This window comes from Ascaphus truei, unplaced genomic scaffold (genome assembly GCF_040206685.1).
Source record: "Ascaphus truei isolate aAscTru1 unplaced genomic scaffold, aAscTru1.hap1 HAP1_SCAFFOLD_97, whole genome shotgun sequence".
Lineage (NCBI taxonomy): Eukaryota > Metazoa > Chordata > Amphibia > Anura > Ascaphidae > Ascaphus > Ascaphus truei.
The window spans coordinates 266,530-293,172 of NW_027457309.1; the positions used below are offsets into that span (position 1 = coordinate 266,530).

General features: G+C 35.5%; 1 protein-coding gene across 7 annotated transcripts in view; it reads left to right on the forward strand.

The window, feature by feature from the left end:
* Window positions 1–26,643, forward strand: part of LOC142486593 (uncharacterized) — a 330,856-nt gene that overhangs the window by 223,441 nt on the left and 80,772 nt on the right. For 5 of the 7 annotated variants that reach the window (XM_075585175.1, XM_075585174.1, XM_075585178.1 and 2 more), the window contains 4 exons: window positions 7,593–7,624; window positions 8,946–9,011; window positions 9,098–9,374; window positions 11,213–11,407. In XM_075585175.1, the coding sequence (XP_075441290.1) occupies window positions 7,593–7,624; window positions 8,946–9,011; window positions 9,098–9,374; window positions 11,213–11,407 (570 nt within the window). The remainder of the gene's footprint in view (window positions 1–7,592; window positions 7,625–8,945; window positions 9,012–9,097; window positions 9,375–11,212; window positions 11,408–26,643) is intronic. The other 2 variants (XM_075585177.1, XM_075585181.1) reach the window with 2 other exon arrangements.

Here is a 26,643-nt window from a genome sequence, read left to right on the forward strand (position 1 = left end):
ATCTACTGTATCTAATTTTATAGTTATTTCGGTATATTTATATAACAACAGTACAGCTCAACCCATTATAGCACGATCCGCTATACCGCGGGTCGCTTATAACGCGGTTTGATCATGGACCCCGAATTTAAATAAAAATTTTTTATTTTTTTTTGCACACTGCACACTACACACACTTCTGTGGTGGAGGGGGGGCTGCCGCTGCAACGCTAGGCTCAGGGATATCCCCCCCCCCCCCTTCTCCATGCCTGTATCTCTGTTGCTGTGGGGGAGGATTGAAAGGAGCTGATCCCTGGCCGAGGAATTCAGAAACAACTGACATCCCTGCAAAGGCTGCATGAGCTCTCCTCCCCCTCGCAGCTTCTCTGCACAGATCAACTGTTGCAGATGCTGGGTAAGTGCTGCTGTGGGGTGTGTATGGGGGGGGTGCTGCTGTTTTGCTGCTGTGGTTTGGGGGGGGGTGCTGCTGTGGTTTGGGGGGGTGCTGCTGTGGTTTGGGTGGTGCTGCTGTGGTTTGGGGGTGTGTGAGTGTTGCTGTTCATGCGTGCTGCTGTATGGGGGGGGATTCTGCTGTCGTTGCTGCTGTGGGGGGTACTGCTGTGGGGGGGGTGCTTCTGTGGTGGGGGGTGCTTCTGTGGTGGGGGGGGGGCTGCCGCTGCAACGCTGGGCTCAGAAAGAGCCCCCCTCTCTCTGCCTGTATCTCTGTTGCTGTGGGGGAGGATTGAAGGGAGCTGATCCCTGTCCGGGAACTCAGAAACAGCTGACATCCCGTGAGCTCTTCTCCCCCTCGCAGCTTCTCTGCACAGATCAACTGCTGCAGATGCTGGGTAAGGGTAAGTGCTGCTGGGGGGGGAGGGTGAAGGAGGAGTCCGGGGGCCTGCCATTGCGACGCTGGGCTCTGGGAAGAGTTATCTCAGCTCTCCCCCTTCAGCAGCGCGGAGTCCCTGATCACAGCGGCCATTTTTTTTTTAAATTAGCGCAACCCCAGTAATAATGCGGTCTGATCAGGTGGCCCCCGAGGACCATGTTATAACGGGGTTCAGCTGTATATATTTTGTTTGTATTGCTGCATATTAATAGAACAATATCTCATTGGATACTATTTTTACACCAAATGATGTGCTGTGCTTGTGGCCTACTGCATTGTAACTTACCGGATTGTTGTTTTTCTGTACATTGTAGGGAGACAGCAGAGAGAAGGATATTCAGCGCTCGTGCTGCAGATGTAGAAATTGGAAAATCCCTTTGCTGCACGTGCATGGAGCGTCTCCCCAGATGCTCCCACTTCAAAGGTGATCCCCCCTAAAAAGGGGGGAGGACACCCTGAGAAACAGAAAAGAAAAAATGCACAAATGCACACCAGGGATGAAATTAGTATTATTTATTATTAAAAAATACACATAGACAGCTGAGAGGATCCAACCCCTCCTCAGCTAAATGGGTTAAACTGCCCAGATACATAAACCATACATAATGGACTCTAAAAATAGAATACCCTAAACAGTGAAACACACACAATAAAAATCAACATTCAATGTTATAAATAATACACAAACAAAGAAAGTAGCAACAGCCCAAGGTAATTTAAGTTGAAACCGCCATAGAGGACTATAATACCGCTGACAGGGGGAAACGAACACTCACACTGGGGCAGAGGTGGGGGTCCACGGATGACCGCACAGGATCCGGATCGCGGCACCGCGAAGGTGAAAAAAACGCCACTTGTGCCTCAGGCAAGCTCCGTCTCAGCCTCTCAGCAAACACGCGCAGGATGACCTGTCGTGACCTCTACGCGTTTCGCACCACGTGCTTCGTCAGGAAGTCACGTACAGCGTCATCCGCGCGTATTTATAGAAGGCAGGGAATCAGTAAGGACGGCCCCCTTCAGACGCCAGACCAAGCACCCTTTAAATGCCAACATTATGCTCAGAATGATGCAACCTCTTTCCTATGCAGTGTCACATGTTGCTGCATTCTCGGGCTAAAGGTTGCAAGTAATAAATAATAAATGAAACCTATAACATGATGCTTCACATAGACATAACACAGCATAAGACCATCACATAGCATAAAAAGAATAAAAAAGCAAATACCAATTCATATGTTACATACTAATTGCACATCATAAATTAATAATTAATTAATCTTTTATAATAGATATACAACGCCAGTAAATGGCTTATAAAGATATATACATAATGCCTTAAAGAAAAACATATAATCTTAATACAAATACCATAAAATAGTAAAAAGAGAGACTAATATAGTACCAATTAAAAAAGGAAATTGATCTAAATATTTGTTATCTTAAAAATGGAGTTAATTCAATGAGTTCATTAAAACCAATAGGATGTCTAGTTTGCATTTCATAGATCCAATACTGTTCACGTTTTAATAAATGGTTCTCTCTATTTCCCTGTCTACTGTTCATTTGTATGTGTTCAAGCCCCTTAAATGTAATGCAATCAGGGTCATTATTGTGTATCTCATTAAAGTGTTTTAATAGCGGAGTAAGCGGCATGCCTTTAGCCAAAGTTATTGGTATATTTTTTACATTCCTCAGATGTTCTAGCATGCGCATCTTTAGTGGTCGTTTTGTCTTGCCAATGTACTGTAAATTACAGTTACACTGCAAGACATAAACCACATGCGTGGTCTGACAGTTAATAAAACTTTTGGCATTGTAAATCCGTTTAGTGGCACAAGACGTGGCTGTTTTTCCTTTACAGATATGTTTACACGCCTTGCACTTCCCGCATTTGTATGTGCCCTTAATGCCCAAGCGATCTTTAATGTCACCAGATACAGCAGTTTTTCTGATGATTTGGCTTGGGGCCAACATATTTTTTAAGTTCGGTACACGTTTGAACACTATACCTGGTTGTGACTTTAACTGAGGGCCCAATACAGGGTCCATTTTCAGTATTCCCCAGTGTTTTTTCAAGATTTTTCTGATCCCATAATGCATATCACTGAACTGGGTTATAAAAGCAGGGATTTTTGTATTTTTACTTTTATCCCTCTTATTCTTATTATATTTCATCAGTGATTTTCTTGGTATTTTTTCCAGTTTCTTTATTGAGGAATCTATCAATTCATCATTATAGATCTTATCAAGAAATCTTTTTTTGAGGAACTGAGATTGTTTATCAAATTCCTCAACTTTAGAATCGTTTCTCTTCAATCTCAGAAACTGGTTAAAGGGAATGTTTTGGACCCATCTTTTGTCATGGCAACTAAAAGGGTCAAGATAGGAGTTGACGTTTGTTACTTTGAAATATGTTTTAGTCTGAACAGTATTGGATTCAATATATATCTCCAGATCAAGGAAATTTATACTAACTGTACTATTTTCACCACTAAAACACTTTAATGAGATACACAATAATGACCCTGATTGCATTACATTTAAGGGGCTTGAACACATACAAATGAACAGTAGACAGGGAAATAAAGAGAACCATTTATTAAAACGTGAACAGTATTGGATCTATAAAATGCAAACTAGACATCCTATTGGTTTTAATGAACTCATTGAATTAACTCCATTTTTAAGATAACAAATATTTAGATCAATTTCCTTTTTTAATTGGTACTATATTAGTCTCTCTTTTTACTATTTTATGGTATTTGTATTAAGATTATATGTTTTTCTTTAAGGCATTATGTATATATCTTTATAAGCCATTTACTGGCTTTGTATATCTATTATAAAAGATTAATTAATTATTAATTTATGATGTGCAATTAGTATGTAACATATGAATTGGTATTTGCTTTTTTATTCTTTTTATGCTATGTGATGGTCTTATGCTGTGTTATGTCTATGTGAAGCATCATGTTATAGGTTTCATTTATTATTTATAACTTGCAACCTTTAGCCCGAGAATGCAGCAACATGTGACACTGCATAGGAAAGAGGTTGCATCATTCTGAGCATAATGTTGGAATTTAAAGGGTGCTTGGTCTGGCGTCTGAAGGGGGCCGTCCTTACTGATTCCCTGCCTTCTATAAATACGCGCGGATGACGCTGTACGTGACTTCCTGACGAAGCACGTGGTGCGAAACGCGTAGAGGTCACGACAGGTCATCCTGCGCGTGTTTGCTGAGAGGCTGATACGGAGCCTGCCTGAGGCACAAGTGGCGTTTTTTTCACCTTCGCGGTGCCGCGATCCGGATCCTGTGCGGTCATCTGTGGACCCCCACCTAAGCCCCCGTGTGAGTGTTCGTTTCCCCCTGTCAGCGGTATTACAGTACTCTATGGCGGTTTCAACTTAAATTACCTTGGGCTGTTGCTACTTTCTTTGTTTGTGTATTATTTATAACATTGAATGTTGATTATTATTGTGTGTGTTTCACTGTTTAGGGTATTCTATTTTTAGAGTCCATATGTATGGCTTATGTATCTGGGCAGTTTAACCCATTTAGCTGAGGAGGGGTTGGATCATCTCAGCTGTCTATGTGTATTTTTTAATAATAAATAATACTAATTTCATCCCTGGTGCGCATTTGTGCATTGTAGGGAGACAACTCATCTGGTCGACAAAATAAGTGAGGAGAATGATGAAAAGAGAGCATTAAGGGTCAAATACACTCTGCAGGAAAATCACAATCTCACTGTATCCGAGACCAGCATAAAGAAGATGAGACGCAGAATTGGATGGAAATATGGACGTGTGAGGTTAGTACTGGACAGTACAGGAGGTAAAAGTGTTGTTTAAGAAACTGTACTGTACCTCTAAAATTATTTATTCCTTGTCATTACAGAGCGTACCCCATGATAAGGGACATTAACAAAATCAAGAGAGTGGTCCAGGCCCAGGCATGGATCGACAGTGGAGAAACTTTCCAGGATTGCATCTTCACTGCAGAGTCTACTGTTTCGCTGGAGAGATTTGCCACCTTTGCATTCCACAAAAAAGGTTGCATATCTATGAAGCCGTGTCCAAAAAACCTAGTGAAGATGCATGTGTGGGGTGCCATCTCTAGGCGCGGACCAGGATACATCATCACACGCTTTTACCTTACGCACTGTACTGTACTAGTGTGCAGTTTTTTGACCACTTTTCTTTTCTTGTTATAGGAATCATGAATAAAGCTTTCTTCCAAGACAAAATTGTGCCTGAGATTGTGGAATACATCACAGACGAGTTCCCGGATGGTCACCATTTCTACCAGGACAACGATCCGAAGCACACCGCGTCAACAGCGCATATCCTTGAGCAGGGTATCAACTGGGTGAAGACGCCAGCGGAGTAAGTGCGGTAACCGTGTCTCATTTTTTTCCTACTGTTTTTACTGTGTACTGTATCTCTTAAACTAATTGTCCTTTTATTCCAATGACAGATCGCCAGACTTCAATCCGATCGAAATGGTCTGGCATCAGCTGAAGGACCATATCCAAAAAGTCGTGAAACCCTCCAAAAAGGATGAGTTGGCGAAAGGCATACTGAGTTTTTGGAATGATGTACGCCACCGTGGAACGATGCAATAAATATATTGACCATATTGCGACTGTGTTGCCCATTGTGATCGCGCGTAATGGGCAAGCATCAGGAAGGTAGTATGGTATACTGAAGTACTGTACTGTGGTATTGTAAGTACAGTATGATACAGGTAAGTGTGACACAGATTTTTTCTTTCCTAGTAGTCAGAGTGTACAGTAGTTCCAGTATAGACTAGTTTGACAGTACTATCGTAACTGCATACTGTAGTCCAATATGGAGAACAGTAGCTATACAGTACACAATGCCATAATACAGTATGCACCTACAGTACAGTAACTGCTCAATTTATTTATTTCCAGAGAGAGCAGCACCAGCCATCTGGTTACAAAGTATTTAACAGTAGTCAGACTATACAGTAGTTCCAGTATGGACTTGTTTGACAGTGCTAACATCGTACTGTAGTCCAATATGGAGTAGCAACAGTATACAGTACACAATGCCATAATACAGTACAGTAAGCACCTAACTGCTCTATTTATTTATTTCCAGAGAGAGCAGCACCAGCCATCTGGTTCCAAACTATTTAACAGTAGTCACAGTATACAGAACTGTAGTTCCAGTATAGACTAGTTTAACAGTACTACACAGCACACAATGCCATAATACAGTATGCACATACAGTGGCGGCCGCCTTTATCCTTTAGCAACAGTAACTGCACTAAATGTTTGTTTTCTTGTCTTTTCAGGAAAAAAAGATGGACTGGGAGAGAGGGGCGTGTCGTGTACAGTCTGAACTGTTTGTACAGTCAAGTGTACAGTATGTAAACTGCAGTCATGATATACACAAAACCTCTCCTCTCTCAATGAACTACTGTACTGTACCCAGAATGAGGAAGAAGATAAAGACGGAAAAAATTATATTACTACATATATATTATATATTATATATTATTAATTAATATTATTATAATCAATGTGCATTATTCATGTTTGTCCACCGGCCCTCAATTTCCATCTGACAGAAGAACTTAATAAAGACTGCATTATGTATTATTCATGATTATTTTTATATTTGTTTTTTTCGGTTCCTGATAAAATAAAATAAATATTTATTTACATTCTTGATAATCATAATCATTGACAACAATACACCCCCCCCCCCTCCCCACACCTACAGTACACCAAAGAAAAAGAATGAATGACAAAACAACATGATTTGTAGGCTTGTGGAGAAAATAAAAATAAAAAATGAGCAGTAATCATCTACTGGCAAGCAGGAATGTGATTGAAACCAGAAAGACACACGTTCAAAGGAATGGTGTGGGAGAGATGTACTGCACTGTAGATAAGGCAAGAAGTTGAAATACCCTGCAGTGCAGTAAATTATCCTGTGTGTGTGGAGACGAGCGAGGGGAGAGTGCTGTATACAGTATGCCAAAATGTGACACTGTTATAGTACTGTACATGCCTATACGTTTCAACAATTTTCAAATGAGACATACAGCACTGCAAATGCATGTATAAATATGCAAATTTACAATTACTGCGCACGCACACGCAGACTGTGTACTGACGTAGGTTGAACTGCTAAAGTATTAGACTTCCAAGACAACAGCTCGCGAACACCCCCCTGAGTTTTTAGACGGTATTGCAGTATTGCAGACAGCGATAATAAAATGCTAATATCACGAGCACTAAAAAACGCAATTCACTCCAGACCAAAAAAAAAACGCATCTGCCCGCGATTATCAGAGCGCCGTGGATCCAGCCTCATTAGAATAAAGCTGGTCGCCACAGTAGTTTAAATAAACATTTTTTTACCCCATTCATCATTTTATGGCTGGTGAGTGTTGCATTCGCTAGGACCTGCTGCCATTCTGATCTTGTTTTTCAATTCAGTTCCTGAAGGCCCTGTGTGGGAAAAGATCAAGGAAAATATCCTCATGAACGTCCCTGCAACTAGTCCTGCAGGGTATTTCCCAGTTACCCCAGTTGGGAGTGTGTGTTATCGGTTTATGCACTGTTGTGGATACCAATAATTTTTCCAATAAATTCAAATTAATCAACTCTGTTGTTCTGTCTGGAGAATTGAGCCCTGGTGTGATGGTCCTGGTCTTCACTGTTATGTGTTTTTCTCTTGCACAGGAACTTTAGGAACCAGAATATCACAAATCTTGGTAAGAAATTAACTTTGCTGATTTATTATACAATGTGTTATATTATGAGTAAATTACTTGATGGGATTCTGTCTGCATCTCTTCATGATCTCTAGAGAGAGAGAGTGAGAGGAACTCGTGTGAATCTCTATACAATATCATTCTGGTTCCAGGTCAGAGGTCCATGAATCTGAAGAAGGGACCTGGCTTGTCCTGGAATCTGACCACTGGACAGATTAATAATATAATGAATATTGTCACATTGTAGGGTTGGTGAAAGAGATAAAGTTATCACAGAAAATTAGGGGGACAAATTTCTCAAGACATTGGGACCTATTTATTAAACTACAGAATGAATTTTCTTGCTGTAAAAGGCGATATCGCTCATTAAACATTTCTCGTATGTTTAAACCGTGCAATGCGTTTTTGTTACAATGTCATTTCAATTTTATTTATGAAATCTATGCAATATACAAATATGCGGTATGCAGATGAGCAAATCTCTCTTAATTAAGTAATTAATAAGCTGCCATATATTAAATGATAGCTGCAATCTCACAAACGCACCCCCTGCCTCAGACATGAGACTGATATTTTGTCTCAGTAAATAGTGAGACAAGATGCTGATAATATAGAAAAACATCAATACCAATATTGCACAGAAAGGGTTAAATGTTCAGTCTCATGTATGAAACCATTGAGCAAATGACAGTGACATGTTTAATGGGTTAAAATCAGGGGATTAATGGGTTTGGAAAGTCTTTTTTGATTTACACTGAGGGCTCTAATATTTTAACCACCACTAACGAAGTTTTCATTGTTAACAATATTTACAGGTTAAATTATGACAAACGAATGATGGAATAATGAGGCTCACCTGTAATTAAAGCATGAATCCTCTGCTATTAGCCCTTTAAACATTTCCCTGACCTCGGTGTAATATGGTGACCTTGCACCTGTCAGAGTGACGTCACGCGCCCGGAATGTTACACATTGGGTCATATCTCTAAATCTGATCTCTTCTGTCATAAATAATGTGTGCAAAAGAGTTTTTAGTAGTGATGATCATATATAATTCCTGTTGAATACAGAAAGAACTCTTCTTGCTAGTAACAATTTCCTTTTATTGGGTGATTTTGTGCAAATCTTATAGCAGTTTAGTGAAGAGATCCCACGGAATTGTAACATTTCTTCATTCCCGGGGGATTTCTCTATTACGACATTTGAAGACTTGGCCTTTATTTGCTACAGGTCCTTCAATGTAGTGGGAGTGATGGGCTCAAAAGATCATTTGACTACTGGTCATTATCATGATGTAGCTATTTCTGATCTGTTCCAATAGCATCAAGACACAGGTACCAATGTCTCATCCGTGTTGGCATCGAACATTGTGTCCCTCACAATTACAGTGAGTAACATTCTATATGGGATATAAATCCTGTCTCTCTGTGTCACCTTCTTACTAGGATACAAACCTAGTCTTTTTTATTGCAGAAAACAGAAACAAAAAACACTGTTGGGATCTTCTCAAGGTCAGGGCAGAGTGATTATGAATGGCTGGAGCCCATACTGAGATCTGAGGACTTCAGGGATCAGGTTCATGTCAGACCCTGTTACATTTCTAACACTGGAGGCCGGCAGTTCCGACAGGATATCTTTCAGTGCACATTCGCTATCCTGTATCACACCAAGAAGCGAGGGAGGATAAATATCACTGATGTGACGGACTCTCTGTATGACGATGAGCTGGAATATCTATCTGCAGTACTCGGTAAGAGACACACAATATCGAAACTAATATGAAACCATATAATACTTTCCTATAGCACATTGCAGAGTCTCAGAGCTGTACTTGACCCTGCCCTGAACATATTATGATATAATATTAATATATTACAGCCGCCACAAGTCTAAGTTCTTTCAAAACTAAAGCTGTTTAACATTTTAATCTGGTCTGTAACTGTTACATACGCCTATAATATATATTATCTCTTACTGTGCATGCAATGTCTTGTATATAATGTATAACCCTTTTAACTTAATGTAACTATGAATTTATAACCATGTATCTGTCATCATAACTCTATGCCCAGGACATACTTGAAAACTAGAGGTAACTCTCAATGTATTACTTCCTGGTAAAACATTTGATAAATAAATAATATAATTTTGTGCCTTAAGCACGTGGAAATTAATTGTTTTCCTTATTAGTAAAAAGCTACATAAATTACCCAATATTCAGAATTATTTTACATGCTTCAGGTCCTATTGCCCTGTACTTTTTGGGTCATTTTCATAAAGTTCTACTGAGATCATATTATTGACTGTGGTATATATGTAGTCATGCCATATATGGCTACTAGCTTGCTTCCCTCCTGACAGTAAGCCCTGGTATAAGCAGGCCTTGCCAGTCGTTGATATGGGGTTTTCCCCCTCCTTGGTGCTGCACTTGAGTGACAGCGGGAGGGGGTGCCATCAGACCTGGGCATGACTAATCATGAGTCAGACCAGGTGCTCTCCTCCTGGATGTACTTAAGGGCAGGTACCACTCAAATTTAGCAGTGCCTTTCCCCACTTGAGGAAGGCAGGTCACACATTGGAGAGGCTGAGTAGTGGGCCTTCTCCAGTCCTCTTCCCTTCGGGGGAGAGTGATTGTGGACCATACCTCTGCCAGGGAGGCAGGGAAGATCTAGGATGGCTGCGGGTGGCCTTGGCCTGTAGTGACGGTCAAGTGACCATACTTCAGTGGTAGCTGAGAGTTACTGCATCGGGCAGAAGCTTGCCTGGTTATTGTGCTGTACAGAAGAGATAATAAACCGTCCCTATTGTTATATACCTCCTGCCTGGTACATGACCTTACTGGGGGGAAGAGGTAATAGTTCTACTGTGGGCGATTCCCTTCAGTTCCTGCAGCCTACGGCAGATGGAGGCCCTGCACTGCTAAAGAGATATGTACAGTAGGGTATGAACCTCAGAGCCTAGTCCTGTGTCCCCACTACCACCGGCGGACGTCTCAGCCCTCCTGTTACCAGCAGGTATCATGCACCACACGACCAGTAATGGCCAAATCTCCCACCGGGTGGGGGAAACACTGTTACATATAGAACACTGCTTTCACAAGTTAGTACTTGGTGAACAACTTTTTTTTTCTAAACCAAGTTCTTCCTAAAGGATTTATAAGCATTATACTTTATACGATCAGTATATCACATATGTTATCGGAAGTGGAAATGACAAACTATATCTGAATATGAATATGGAGATTTTCCATTGAATGTCCCAAGATACAACTACAGTATGTTTAGTACAGTGCTGACACACATAATATTCACTGATTGTGTATAAAATGCCCCTTGTGTAACTATGAGACACATAGTGGAACAGTGCAATCTCAATGAATCTCTATCCCAAAAGAGCTAACACTTCATGGTATAATGTACTTCTCCACAACATGAAATACTCATCTTTAAGTTCATCCAAGATGATGTGAATGAGACAGGACGTCCCTACACAGCCTTGTAACCCCATAGGCTTCACATCACTAAACCAGATCTCCTATTATCTGTATGAATAATCTATATGGGGATTCTCCCTCTGTGCTGTGTGTAGGGAAGGAGAACGTCATTGTCATGATTGATGACCTGGAGGACAGCAGCTCTGAGGAGAAGAGACGGATCCTGCAGAATCAGCCCAAGATTGAGAGACTGGCCAAAGAGCTGATCCTCTTATCACAGGGAGAGAAGAAAGAGAACAAGAGGCTGCTGAGAAAACTGAAGAGCATATGGCATCCCATCAGTGACAGCAGTAAATTCACACAATATATCTGCTTTTCTCCTTGCCAGGAACCCTAGTTCTATATTACACACACACACACACACACACACACACACACACACACACACACACACACACACTTAAGTGTCGCAAACTGGATTGTTGCTACAAAACTGAGGCAAATAGGGTTATTTGTGACTCTGCGTCACTATATTAAAGGCCCTTTCCTCCATTTTTGCCCCAATTTGCTCCACTTGCTTTGTGAGGGTTTTTGAGACTGGTTATAGTAGGAGTTAGGAGGGGAGAGAGACTGCACAAAGAGGTGCATCAAAAGGTTCTGTGACGGAGAAGCCCTGTAGGCGAGGTCAGTTAAGAGTCCAAACAATGCATTTAAGGCTGTACCAAAATGTTGAGTGGGTTATTTCTCCACAAAACACAACAGGGATATACCAAATAAGTATACATGGGAAGGATGTTGATCCAGGGATTAATCCGATTGCTGGGTTCTAATAAACGGATAACATTGATCCAACAGATAATTACTGTGTGGGGCTTTAGACCCTTAATATCCGAAAAGACCGAAAAAAATAATAAAGTTTTATTAATTCCAAAATATGGTTAAAAAACACATAACTGCATTCATACATTTAAAATGACTCCTATTGAAAGTAGCTAGATAGGTGACTGTGTCTCAGTCAATACAACTATCTAAGAACATCTATTACAAAATAGATACCACAGTATTAAGATCTATGGTGTGATCCCGGCAGAACAATACATGTATAGTAAATGTTTACTCTCTTGGATGTATGTCTTGGTATATAGGATCCAGGGCAGGAAGGGAGCGATGTCATCAGGAACACCCAGAAAAAAACACATAAATAATCATAGTGTAGTACATATTATAAGTGTGGATCAAACTAGAAAAACTTGGCTCTTGTGGATGGCCTACTAACAAAAAGTAAGATAAAAGACAGCAGGTTTGTATAAAGATGAGTCTTTAGGCACCTCAGCTTGAGACCGCAGAACACAACAGTAACTACTGGTAGCAGGCTAGATGATGTATTCACGAAGGCTTCAACTCCCAGTCAGGCATATGCAATCATACAGAGATGGAAGGAAACCATAGTGTTTTACCAGATAACACCAAACTTTATCAAAGAAACGTGAAAGACATGTACTCACAATGTATTAAATGAGCACAATCACATAGGGGTTTTCTTTAGGCAGTAGGTATGACGGCTCGGCGGATGAAAAGTCCTCCACTCCACTCACTATCCCTCCTCGAGGGTGCCCCCTCGTCCGGTGTCGGATGGATGGCGTCTGTCGTCACTTCCTGGCCTGGGGGTGACGACTTCCGGTAGGAGCGGGTAGATCGAAGGGTGAGAGGATCGCCGGACCGCAACTGTGCCTCCGGGGATGAAGCAGATAGTCAGACTGCCAGACTGCGATTCAGCTGTACTCTGCTAGCTTGCTTGGTATATAAACATATATATTATTCAATTGATATGATATGTATGTTTATATACCAAGACATACATCCACGAGAGTAAACATTTACTATACTCAATAGGAGTAATTTTAAATGTCTGAATGTAGTTATGTGTTTTTTAACCATATTTTGGAATGAATAAAACGTTATTATTTTTTCTCGGTCTTTTCGGGTATTAAGGGTCTAAAGATCCACATAGTAATTATCTGTTGGATCAATGTTATCCGTTTATTAGAACCCAGCAATGAGTGGAATGTATAGAGGAAATCTTTTCTGATCCCCTCTGAATCAACCCTGTTATTAGATTTCTAATTTCCTTTGAGCACCTGTTTATTATTATATTTACTTATATGGGATGAGCGTTTTTTTCTCCTTTTTGATTAATCCGATTGCCAATTCTTGGAGTCAGGAAGGAATTCATTTTTCCCCTTAATGGGATTTTTGTTTGCCTTCCTCTGGATCAATACACTGGCGACACACTTTATCGCAGTGCGGCCAGATCCGCAAGCCGGGAGATTTCCCGGCTTGCTAGTGGCCGCCCCTCGGCGTGCCGCGCGTCATAGACGCGCGGTCACGCGTCTTCGGGAGCCTGCGCCCCCTGCACGCGCGTCCAGGGCTCCCCGAGGGAGCCCTGGTGTCCCGCGATCTGCGGGACGGCGGCAGGGGGTTCCGGGGGACCCGGCGGACCCGGCAGCGGGAGGGAGAGCGCCCCGATCGGAGGGCGCTCTTCCGCTGCTTCGGCGCGCGCCCGTCACACTCGGGCGCGCGCCAGGCTACTGCTGCGGCACAGAACGGGCAAATGCTCGAATAAACTGTGCCGCAGCAGTAAGTAAGTATAGATATAGGATAAAGTATCTGTTGTCTAAATTTAGCATAGGTTGAACTTAATGGACATACGTCTTTTTTCAACCTCATCTACTATGTAACTATGTAACATTGGCCACACTGTCCCTTTAAGGCAAAACACAAAGCAGAAAAAGAAAGCCTACACCACATTGGGACGCTTACTAGACCGCACAGGACCTAGCTATGTGGCTGTCTGGCTATCCCAGTTACCAGTCCCAAACACACAACACCACATCAGGGAACAATATTAAAAGTCCTTATCTGAGTGTGCTGGTCCGGCGCCTCCGGTTTCTCCAGGCGAACGTCAGATTCAGGTGTTGCAGAATCTTCCCCGCCTAATACTTTGAAAATAGTCCTTTAGATCCTTCAAGATTTAGGCAATTATCTTTGTTACAATCGTTTATTCTTCAGAGACATAAAGGATATTGCAGGCTGTATACAGGTTCAGTACAGTACAGGGTCAGATGGTATTTCCTAGTTCTGTTATTTCTATGTCCAAGTGTAACACCCCTACCCCGCCCCTCCCCCCCCCCCAGGGAGATCTGAAGGTAGATAAGAGTGTTAGCAGTGCTGTGGCGCTCACCTGCTGGCTCTCAGGAGACTGAATCTCCGCAATGTAGTGTGAGTGGGACAACAGGACAGGTTTTAGGATGGTGCAGCACCTCCATCCTGCAGGGCTCTGCCAGGGGCAGGGATTTCTCCCCATAGGAACCCCTCAGAATAACTTTAGTCTCAGGCCAGGAACAGTACAGCACTTTTATTGGATGACCAGCACATACTTCATCCTTCACATGCAAGAGAGGAGCATTTCCCTTGTATTACAACTTCTTGCCCTTCGCAGATTGCAGTCCATTCAGAGATCAGAGCTAGGTTCGCAGGATCATTTCCCTGGTCTTGGCCTCCCAGGAGGTTGAGACCCATGGGCTAGTCTTAACCCCCTCACCTCCTGATGGGTCAAGGTAGAACCATGCCTACTTCCTATGGAGCAGGCTACACTCTGTAGAACAGAGCTGACTACATTTGGTAGGGAGCCATCTTTTATACTAGGGGTGTGTCTCACTCTAAGCCCCAGTAACTGGGCAGCACTACTGGAGTGAGCCCCCTCCCCTCCTCTCTCCCCCTTCCCCCCCACATGCTCCAACGGTTTTCAGCAGCTGGGAACCGCAACAAAATATATATTACATAGCACTATTATTATTCTTATCTTTATATAGCACTGTGTTATTATTCTTATCTTTATATAGCACCATGTTATTATTCCTATCTTTATATAGCACCATGTTATTATTCTTATCTTTATATAGCACCGTGTTATTATTTTTATCTTTATATAGCACCGTGTTATTATTCTTACCTTTATATAGCGCCGTGTTATTATTCTTATCTTTATATAGCGCTGTGTTATTATTCTCATCTTTATATAGTGCTGTGTTATTATTCTTATCTTTATATAGCACCGTGTTATTATTCTTATCTTTATATAGCGCTGTGTTATTATTCTTATCTTTATATAGCGCTGTGTTATTATTCTTATCTTTATATAGCGCTGTGTTATTATTCTTATCTTTATATAGCGCTGTGTTATTATTCTTATCTTTATATAGCACCGTGTTATTATTCTTATCTTTATATAGCACCGTGTTATTATTCTTATCTTTATATAGCGCTGTGTTATTATTCTTATCTTTATATAGCGCTGTGTTATTATTCTTATCTTTATATAGCACAGTGTTATTATTCTTATCTTTATATAGCGCTGTGTTATTATTCTTATCTTTATATAGCGCTGTGTTATTATTATTATCTTTATATAGCACCGTGTTATTATTCTTATCTTTATATAGCACTGTGTTATTATTCTTATCTTTATATAGCACTGTGTAATTATTTTTATCTTTATATAGCGCTGTGTTATTATTCTTATCTTTATATAGCACTGTGTTATTATTCTTATCTTTATATAGCACTGTGTAATTATTTTTATCTTTATATAGCACTGTGTTATTATTCTCATCTTTATATAGCGCTGTTATTATTCTTATCTTTATATAGCACTGTGTTATTATTCTTATCTTTATATAGCGCTGTGTTATTATTCTTATCTTTATATAGCACTGTGTTATTATTATTATCTTTATATAGCACTGTGTTATTATTCTTATCTTTATATAGCACTGTGTTATTATTCTTATCTTTATATAGCGCCGTGTTATTATTCTTATCTTTATATAGCGCCGTGTTATTATTCTTATCTTTATATAGCGCTGTGTTATTATTCTTATCTTTATATAGCACTGTGTTATTATTCTTATCTTTATATCTTTATATAGCGCTGTGTTATTATTCTTATCTTTATATAGCGCTGTGTTATTATTCTTATCTTTATATAGCGCTGTGTTATTATTCTTATCTTTATATAGCGCTGTGTTATTATTCTTATCTTTATATAGCGCTGTGTTATTATTCTTATCTTTATATAGCACCGTGTTATTATTCTTATCTTTATATAGCACTGTGTTATTATTCTTATCTTTATATAGCACCGTGTTATTATTATTATCTTTATATAGCGCTGTGTTATTATTCTTATCTTTATATAGCACCGTGTTATTATTATTATCTTTATATAGCGCTGTGTTATTATTCTTATCTTTATATAGCGCTGTGTTATTATTCTTATCTTTATATAGCGCTGTGTTATTATTGTTATCCTTATATAGCACTGTGTTATTATTCTTATCTTTATATAGCGCTGTGTTATTATTATTATCTTTATATAGCGCTGTGTTATTATTCTTATCTTTATATAGCACCGTGTTATTATTCTTATCTTTATATAGCGCTGTTTTATTATTCTTATCTTTATATAGCGCTGTGTTATTATTCTTATCTTTATATAGCACCGTGTTATTATTATTATCTTTATATAGCGCTGTGTTATTATTCTTATCTTTATATAGCGCTGTGTTATTATTCTTATCTTTATATAGCGCTGTGTTATTATTGTTATCCTTATATAGCACTGTGTTATTATTCTTATCTTTATATAGCGCTGTGTTATTATTATTATCTTTATATAGCGCTGTGTTATTATTCTTATCTTTATATAGCACCGTGTTATTATTCTTATCTTTATATAGCGCTGTTTTATTATTCTTATCTTTATATAGCGCTGTGTTATTATTCTTATCTTTATATAGCACTGTGTTATTATTCTTATCTTTATATAGCGCTGTGTTATTATTCTTATCTTTATATAGCGCTGTGTTATTATTCTTATCTTTATATAGCGCTGTGTTATTATTGTTATCCTTATATAGCACTGTGTTATTATTCTTATCTTTATATAGCGCTGTGTTATTATTATTATCTTTATATAGCGCTGTGTTATTATTCTTATCTTTATATAGCACCGTGTTATTATTCTTATCTTTATATAGCGCTGTTATTATTCTTATCTTTATATAGCGCTGTGTTATTATTCTTATCTTTATATAGCACCGTGTTATTATTCTTATCTTTATATAGCACTGTGTTATTATTTTTATCTTTATATAGCACCGTGTTATTATTCTTATCTTTCTATAGCGCTGTGTTATTATTCTCATCTTTATATAGCGCTGTGTTATTATTGTTATCCTTATATAGCACTGTGTTATTATTCTTATCTTTATATAGCGCTGTGTTATTATTCTTATCTTTATATAGCGCTGTGTTATTATTCTTATCTTTATATAGCACTGTGTTATTATTCTTATCTTTATATAGCGCTGTGTTATTATTCTTATCTTTATATAGCGCTGTGTTATTATTCTTATCTTTATATAGCACCGTGTTATTATTCTTATCTTTATATAGCGCTGTGTTATTATTCTTATCTTTATATAGCGCTGTGTTATTATTGTTATCCTTATATAGCACTGTGTTATTATTCTTATCTTTATATAGCGCTGTGTTATTATTCTTATCTTTATATAGCGCTGTGTTATTATTCTTATCTTTATATAGCGCTGTGTTATTATTCTTATCTTTATATAGCACTGTGTTATTATTCTTATCTTTATATAGCGCTGTGTTATTATTCTTATCTTTATATAGCGCGGTGTTATTATTCTTATCTTTATATAGCGCTGTGTTATTATTCTTATCTTTATATAGCACCGTGTTATTATTCTTATCTTCATATAGCACCGTGTTATTATTCTTATCTTTATATAGCGCCGTGTTATTATTCTTATCTTTATATAGCACCGTGTTATTATTCTTATCTTTATATAACACTGTGTTATTATTCTTATCTTTATATAGCGCTGTGTTATTATTCTTATCTTTATATAGCGCCGTGTTATTATTCTTATCTTTATATAGCACCGTGTTATTATTCTTATCTTTATATAGCGCTGTGTTATTATTCTTATCTTTATATAGCACCGTGTTATTATTCTTATCTTTATATAGCGCTTTGTTATTATTCTTATCTTTATATAGCGCTGTGTTATTATTCTTATCTTTATATAGCGCTGTTATTATTCTTATCTTTATATAGCGCGGTGTTATTATTCTTATCTTTATATAGCACTGTGTTATTATTATTATCTTTATATAGCACCGTGTTATTATTATTATCTTTATATAGCGCTGTGATATTATTCTTACCTTTATATAGCACCGTGTTATTATTCTTATCTTTATATAGCGCTGTGTTATTATTCTTATCTTTATATAGCGCCGTGTTATTATTCTTATCTTTATAAAGCACCGTGTTATTATTCTTATCTTTATATAGCGCTGTGTTATTATTCTTATCTTTATATAGCGCTGTGTTATTATTATTATCTTTATATAGCGCTGTGTTATTATTCTTATCTTTATATAGCACTGTGTTATTATTCTTATCTTTATATAGCGCTGTGTTATTATTCTTAACTTTATATAGCGCTGTGTTATTATTCTTATCTTTATATAGCACCGTGTTATTATTCTTATCTTTATATAGCGCTGTTATTATTCTTATCTTTATATAGCGCTGTTATTATTCTTATCTTTATATAGCGCTGTGTTATTATTCTTATCTTTATATAGCGCTGTGTTATTATTCTTATCTTTATATAGCGCTGTGTTATTATTATTATCTTTATATAGCACCGTGTTATTATTCTTATCTTTATATAGCGCTGTGTTATTGTTCTTATCTTTATATAGCACCGTGTTATTATTCTTATCTTTATATAGCGCTGTGATATTATTCTTATCTTTATATAGCGCCGTGTTATTATTCTTATCTTTATATAGCACCGTGTTATTATTCTTATCTTTATATAGCGCTGTGTTATTATTCTTATCTTTATATAGCACCGTGTTATTATTCTTATCTTTATATAGCGCTGTGTTATTATTCTTATCTTTATATAGCAGTGTTATTGTTCTTATCTTTATATAGCACCGTGTTATTATTCTTATCTTTATATAGCGCTGTGTTATTATTCTTATCTTTATATAGCACCGTGTTATTATTCTTATCTTTATATAGCACAGTGTTATTATTATTATCTTTATATAGCACAGTGTTATTATTCTTACCTTTATATAGCGCTGTGTTATTATTATTATCTTTATATAGCGCTGTGTTATTATTCTTACCTTTATATAGCGCTGTGTTATTATTGTTATCCTTATATAGCGCTGTGTTATTATTCTTATCTTTATATAGCACTGTGTTATTATTCTTATCTTTATATAGCGCTGTGTTATTATTCTTATCTTTATATAGCACCGTGTTATTATTATTATCTTTATATAGCGCTGTGTTATTATTCTTATCTTTATATAGCGCTGTGTTATTATTCTTATCTTTATATAGCGCTGTGTTATTATTCTTATCTTTATATAGCGCTATTATTATTCTTATCTTTATATAGCGCTGATATTATTCTTATCTTTATATAGCGCTGTGTTATTATTCTTATCTTTATATAGCGCCGTGTTATTATTCTTATCTTTATATAGCGCCGTGTTATTATTCTTATCTTTATATAGCACTGTGTTATTATTCTTATCTTTATATAGCGCTGTGTTATTATTCTTATCTTTATATAGCGCTGTGTTATTATTCTTATCTTTATATACTGTAGCGCTGTGTTATTATTCTTATCTTTATATAGTGCTGTGTTATTATTCTTATCTTTATATAGCGCTGTGTTATTATTCTCATCTTTATATAGCGCTGTGTTATTATTCTTATCTTTATATAGTGCTGTGTTATTATTCTTATCTTTATATAGCGCTGTGTTATTATTCTTATCTTTATATAGCGCTGTGTTATTATTCTTATCTTTATATAGCGCTGTGTTATTATTCTTATCTTTATTTAGTGCTGTGTTATTATTCTTATCTTTATATAGCGCTGTGTTATTATTCTTATCTTTATATAGTGCTGTGTTATTATTCTTATCTTTATATAGCGCTGTGTTATTATTCTTATCTTTATATAGCGCTGTGTTATTATTAGTCTTATCTTTATATAGCGCTGTGTTATTATTCTTATCTTTATATAGCGCTGTGTTATTATTCTTATCTTTATATAGCACCGTGTTATTATTCTTATCTTTATATAGCGCTGTGTTATTATTCTTATCTTTATATAGCGCTGTGTTATTATTCTTATCTTTATATAGCGCTGTGTTATTATTCTTATCTTTATATAGCACTGTGTTATTATTATTATCTTTATATAGCGCTGTGTTATTATTCTTATCTTTATATAGCGCTGTGTTATTATTCTTATCTTTATATAGCGCTGTGTTATTATTCTTATCTTTATATAGCGCTGTGTTATTATTCTTATCTTTATATAGCGCTGTGTTATTATTCTTATCTTTATATAGCGCTGTGTTATTATTATTATCTTTATATAGCGCTGTGTTATTATTCTTATCTTTATATAGCACCGTGTTATTATTCTTATCTTTATATAGCGCTGTGTTATTATTCTTATCTTTATATAGCGCTGTGTTATTATTCTTATCGTTATATAGCGTTGTGTTATTATTATTATCTTTATATAGCGCTTTGTTATTATTCTTATCTTTATATAGCGCTGTGTTTTTATTCTTATCTTTATTTAGTGCTGTGTTATTATTCTTATCTTTATATAGCGCTGTGTTATTATTCTTATCTTTATATAGTGCTGTGTTATTATTCTTATCTTTATATAGCGCTGTGTTATTATTCTTATCTTTATATAGCGCTGTGTTATTATTCTTATCTTTATATAGCGCTGTGTTATTATTCTTATCTTTATATAGCGCTGTGTTATTATTATTATCTTTATATAGCGCTGTGTTATTATTCTTATCTTTATATAGCACCGTGTTATTATTATTATCTTTATATAGCGCTGTGTTATTATTCTTATCTTTATATAGCGCTGTGTTATTATTCTTATCGTTATATAGCGTTGTGTTATTATTATTATCTTTATATAGCGCTTTGTTATTATTCTTATCTTTATATAGCGCTGTGTTATTATTCTTATCTTTATATAGCGCTGTTATTATTCTTATCTTTATATAGCGCTGTGTTATTATTCTTATCTTTATATAGCGCCGTGTTATTATTCTTACCTTTATATAGCGCTGTGTTATTATTCTTATCTTTATATAGCGCTGTGTTATTATTCTTATCTTTATATAGTGCTGTGTTATTATTCTTATCTTTATATAGCGCTGTGTTATTATTCTTATCTTTATATAGTGCTGTGTTATTATTCTTATCTTTATATAGCACTGTGTTATTATTCTTATCTTTATATAGCACCGTGTTATTATTCTTATCTTTATATAGCACCGTGTTATTATTCTTATCTTTATATAGCACGGTGTTATTATTCTTATCTTTATATAGCGCTGTGTTATTATTCTTATCTTTATATAGCGCTGTGTTATTATTCTTATCTTTATATAGCACCGTGTTATTATTCTTATCTTTATATAGCACCGTGTTATTATTCTTATCTTTATATAGCGCCGTGATATTATTCTTACCTTTATATAGCACCGTGTTATTATTCTTATCTTTATATAGCGCTGTGTTATTATTCTTATCTTTATATAGCGCTGTGTTATTATTCTTATCTTTATATAGCGCTGTGTTATTATTCTTATCTTTATATAGCGCTGTGTTATTATTCTTATCTTTATATAGCGCTGTGTTATTATTCTTATCTTTATATAGCGCTGTGTTATTATTATTATCTTTATATAGCGCTGTGTTATTATTATTATCTTTATATAGCGCTGTGTTATTATTCTTATCTTTATATAGCACCGTGTTATTATTATTATCTTTATATAGCGCTGTGTTATTATTCTTACCTTTATATAGCGCTGTGTTATTATTCTTATCTTTATATAGCGTTGTGTTATTATTATTATCTTTATATAGCTCTGTGTTATTATTCTTATCTTTATATAGCACTGTGTTATTATTCTTATCTTTATATAGCGCTGTTATTATTCTTATCTTTATATAGCGCTGTGTTATTATTCTTATCTTTATATAGCACTGTGTTATTATTCTTACCTTTATATAGCGCTGTGTTATTATTCTTATCTTTATATAGCGCTGTGTTATTATTCTTATCTTTATATAGTGCTGTGTTATTATTCTTATCTTTATATAGCACTGTGTTATTATTCTTATCTTTATATAGCACTGTGTTATTATTCTTATCTTTATATAGCACCGTGTTATTATTCTTATCTTTATATAGCACCGTGTTATTATTCTTATCTTTATATAGCGCTGTGTTATTATTCTTATCTTTATTTAGCGCTGTGTTATTATTCTTATCTTTATATAGTGCTGTGTTATTATTCTTATCTTTATATAGCGCTGTGTTATTATTCTTATCTTTATATAGCGCTGTGTTATTATTCTTATCTTTATATAGTGCTGTGTTATTATTCTTATCTTTATATAGCACCATGTTATTATTCTTATCTTTATATAGCGCTGTGTTATTATTCTTATCTTTATATAGCACAGTGTTATTATTCTTATCTTTATATAGTGCTGTGTTATTATTCTTATCTTTATATAGCGCCGTGTTATTATTCTTATCTTTATATAGCGCTGTGTTATTATTCTTATCTTTATATAGTGCTGTGTTATTATTCTTATCTTTATATAGCGCTGTGTTATTATTCTTATCTTTATATAGCGCTGTGTTATTATTCTTATCTTTATATAGTGCTGTGTTATTATTCTTATCTTTATATAGCACTGTGTTATTATTCTTATCTTTATATAGCACTGTGTTATTATTCTTATCTTTATATAGCACTGTGTTATTATTCTTATCTTTATATAGCGCTGTGTTATTATTCTTATCTTTATATAGCGCTGTGTTATTATTCTTATCTTTATATAGCACCGTGTTATTATTCTTATCTTTATATAGCGCTGTGTTATTATTCTTATCTTTATTTAGCGCTGTGTTATTATTCTTATCTTTATATAGTGCTGTGTTATTATTCTTATCTTTATATAGCGCTATTATTATTCTTATCTTTATATAGCGCTGTGTTATTATTCTTATCTTTATATAGCGCTGTGATATTATTCTTATCTTTATATAGCGCTGTGTTATTATTCTTATCTTTATATAGCGCTGTGTTATTATTCTTATCTTTATATAGCACTGTGTTATTATTCTTATCTTTATATAGCACTGTGTTATTATTCTTATCTTTATATAGCGCTGTGTTATTACTCTTATCTTTATATAGCGCTGTGTTATTATTCTTATCTTTATATAGTGCTGTGTTATTATTCTTATCTTTATATAGCGCTGTGTTATTATTCTTATCTTTATATAGCGCTGTGTTATTATTCTTATCTTTATATAGCGCTGTGTTATTATTCTTATCTTTATATAGCGCTGTGTTATTATTCTTATCTTTATATAGCGCTGTGTTATTATTCTTATCTTTATATAGCGCTGTGTTATTATTCTTATCTTTATATAGCGCCGTGTTATTATTCTTATCTTTATAGAGCGCCGTGTTATTATTCTTATCTTTATATAACGCTGTGTTATTATTCTTATCTTTATATAGCGCTGTGTTATTATTCTTATCTTTATATAGCGCTGTGTTATTATTCTTATCTTTATATAGCGCTGTGTTATTATTCTTATCTTTATATAGCGCTGTGTTATTATTCTTATCTTTATATAGCGCTGTGTTATTATTCTTATCTTTATATAGCGCTGTGTTATTATTATTATCTTTATATAGCGCTGTGTTATTATTCTTATCTTTATATAGCACCGTGTTATTATTATTATCTTTATATAGCGCTGTGTTATTATTCTTATCTTTATATAGCGCTGTGTTATTATTCTTATCTTTATATAGCGTTGTGTTATTATTATTATCTTTATATAGCGCTTTGTTATTATTCTTATCTTTATATAGCGCTGTGTTATTATTCTTATCTTTATATAGCGCTGTGTTATTATTGTTATCCTTATATAGCGCTGTGTTATTATTCTTATCTTTATATAGCACTGTGTTATTATTCTTATCTTTATATAGCGCTGTTATTATTCTTATCTTTATATAGCGCTGTGTTATTATTCTTATCTTTATATAGCACCGTGTTATTATTCTTACCTTTATATAGCGCTGTGTTATTATTCTTATCTTTATAAAGCGCTGTGTTATTATTCTTATCTTTATATAGCGCTGTGTTATTATTCTTATCTTTATATAGCGCCGTGTTATTATTCTTATCTTTATATAGCACCGTGTTATTATTCTTATCTTTATATAGCGCTGTGTTATTATTCTTATCTTTATATAGCGCTGTGTTATTATTCTTATCTTTATATAGCACCGTGTTATTATTCTTATCTTTATATAGCGCTGTGTTATTATTCTTATCTTTATATTGCACGGTGTTATTATTCTTATCTTTATATAGCACGGTGTTATTATTCTTATCTTTATATAGCGCTGTGTTATTATTCTTATCTTTATATAGCACTGTGTTATTATTCTTATCTTTATATAGCACAGTGTTATTATTCTTATCTTTATATAGCACTGTGTAATTATTCTTATCTTTATATAGCACTGTGTTATTATTCTTATCTTTATATAGCACTGTGTTATTATTCTTATCTTTATATAGCGCTGTGTTATTATTCTTATCTTTATATAGCACAGTGTTATTATTCTTATCTTTATATAGCGCAGTGTTATTATTCTTATCTTTATATAGCGCTGTGTTATTATTCTTATCTTTATATAGCGCTGTGTTATTATTCTTATCTTTATATAGCATTGTGTTATTGTTCTTATCTTTATATAGCACAGTGTTATTATTCTTATCTTTATATAGCACTGTGTTATTGTTCTTATCTTTATATAGCACAGTGTTATTATTCTTATCTTTATATAGCACCGTGTTATTATTCTCATCTTCATATAGCGCTGTGTTATTATTCTTATCTTTATATAGCACCGTGTTATTATTCTCATCTTTATATAGCGCTGTGTTATTATTATTTTCTTTATATAGCGCTGTGTTATTATTATTATCTTTATATAGCGCTGTGTTATTGTTCTTATCTTTATATAGCACTGTGTTATTATTCTTATCTTTATATAGCGCTGTGTTATTATTCTTATCTTTATATAGCGCTGTGTTATTATTCTTATCTTTATATAGCACCATGTTATTATTATTATCTTTATATAGCACCATGTTATTATTATTATCTTTATATAGCACAGTGATATTATTCTTATCTTTATATAGCGCAGTGTTATTATTCTTATCTTTATATAGCACTGTGTTATTATTCTTATCTTTATATAGCGCTGTGTTATTATTCTTATCTTTAAATAGCGCTGTGATATTATTCTTACCTTTATATAGCGCTGTGTTATTATTCTTATCTTTATATAGCGCTGTGTTATTATTCTTATCTTTATATAGCGCTGTATAATATATATATATCTTTAATGCACCTGGATTGAAAACTGGTTGAAGGATAGACAACAGAGGGTTGTCATAAATGGAACTTTTTCAGGTTGGGCTAAAGTCGTGAGTGGAGTACCTCAGGGATCGGTACTAGGACCCCTGCTTTTTAACTTTTTTATTAATGACCTTGAGGTTGGGATCGAGAGCAAAGTCTCCATCTTTGCTGATGATACTAAATTGTGTAAGGTAGTAGAATCAGAGCAGGATGTAATTTCTCTTCAGAAGGACTTGGAGAGACTGGAAAAGTGGGCAGGTAAATGGCAGATGAGGTTTAATACAGATAAATGTAATGTTATGCATTTGGGATGCAAGAATAAACAGGCGACTTACAAATTAAATGGAGATATATTGGGGAAATCCTTGATGGAGAAGGATTTAGGAGTGCTTGTAGACAGCAGTGTGGACGGACGTTTACAGAGGTACACACTTGGAGTCGTTTCTAATGTGAAATTATAATAAGGCTTTATTGTGCCTTTTCCTTTTCATCAGGAAATTCATCCAAACAAGGGGGGGGGGGGGACAAAGCTTCTACAGGCATACCCCGCTTTAAGTACACTCACTTTAAGTACACTCGCGAGTAAGTACATATCGCCCAATAGGCAAACGGCAGCTCACGCATGCGCCTGTCATCACGTCCTGAACAGCAATACCGGCTTCCTACCTGTACCGAAGCTGTGCACAAGCAGGGAGACTATAGAGCCTGTTACAAATGCGTTATTTACAGCATTTATGCACGTATATATCGATTGCAGTACAGTACATGCATCGATACGTGGGAAAAGGTAGTGCTTTACTTTAAGTACATTTTCGCTTTACATACATGCTCCGGTCCCATTGCGTACGTTAATGCGGGGTATGCCTGTAATCACTTGGGAGT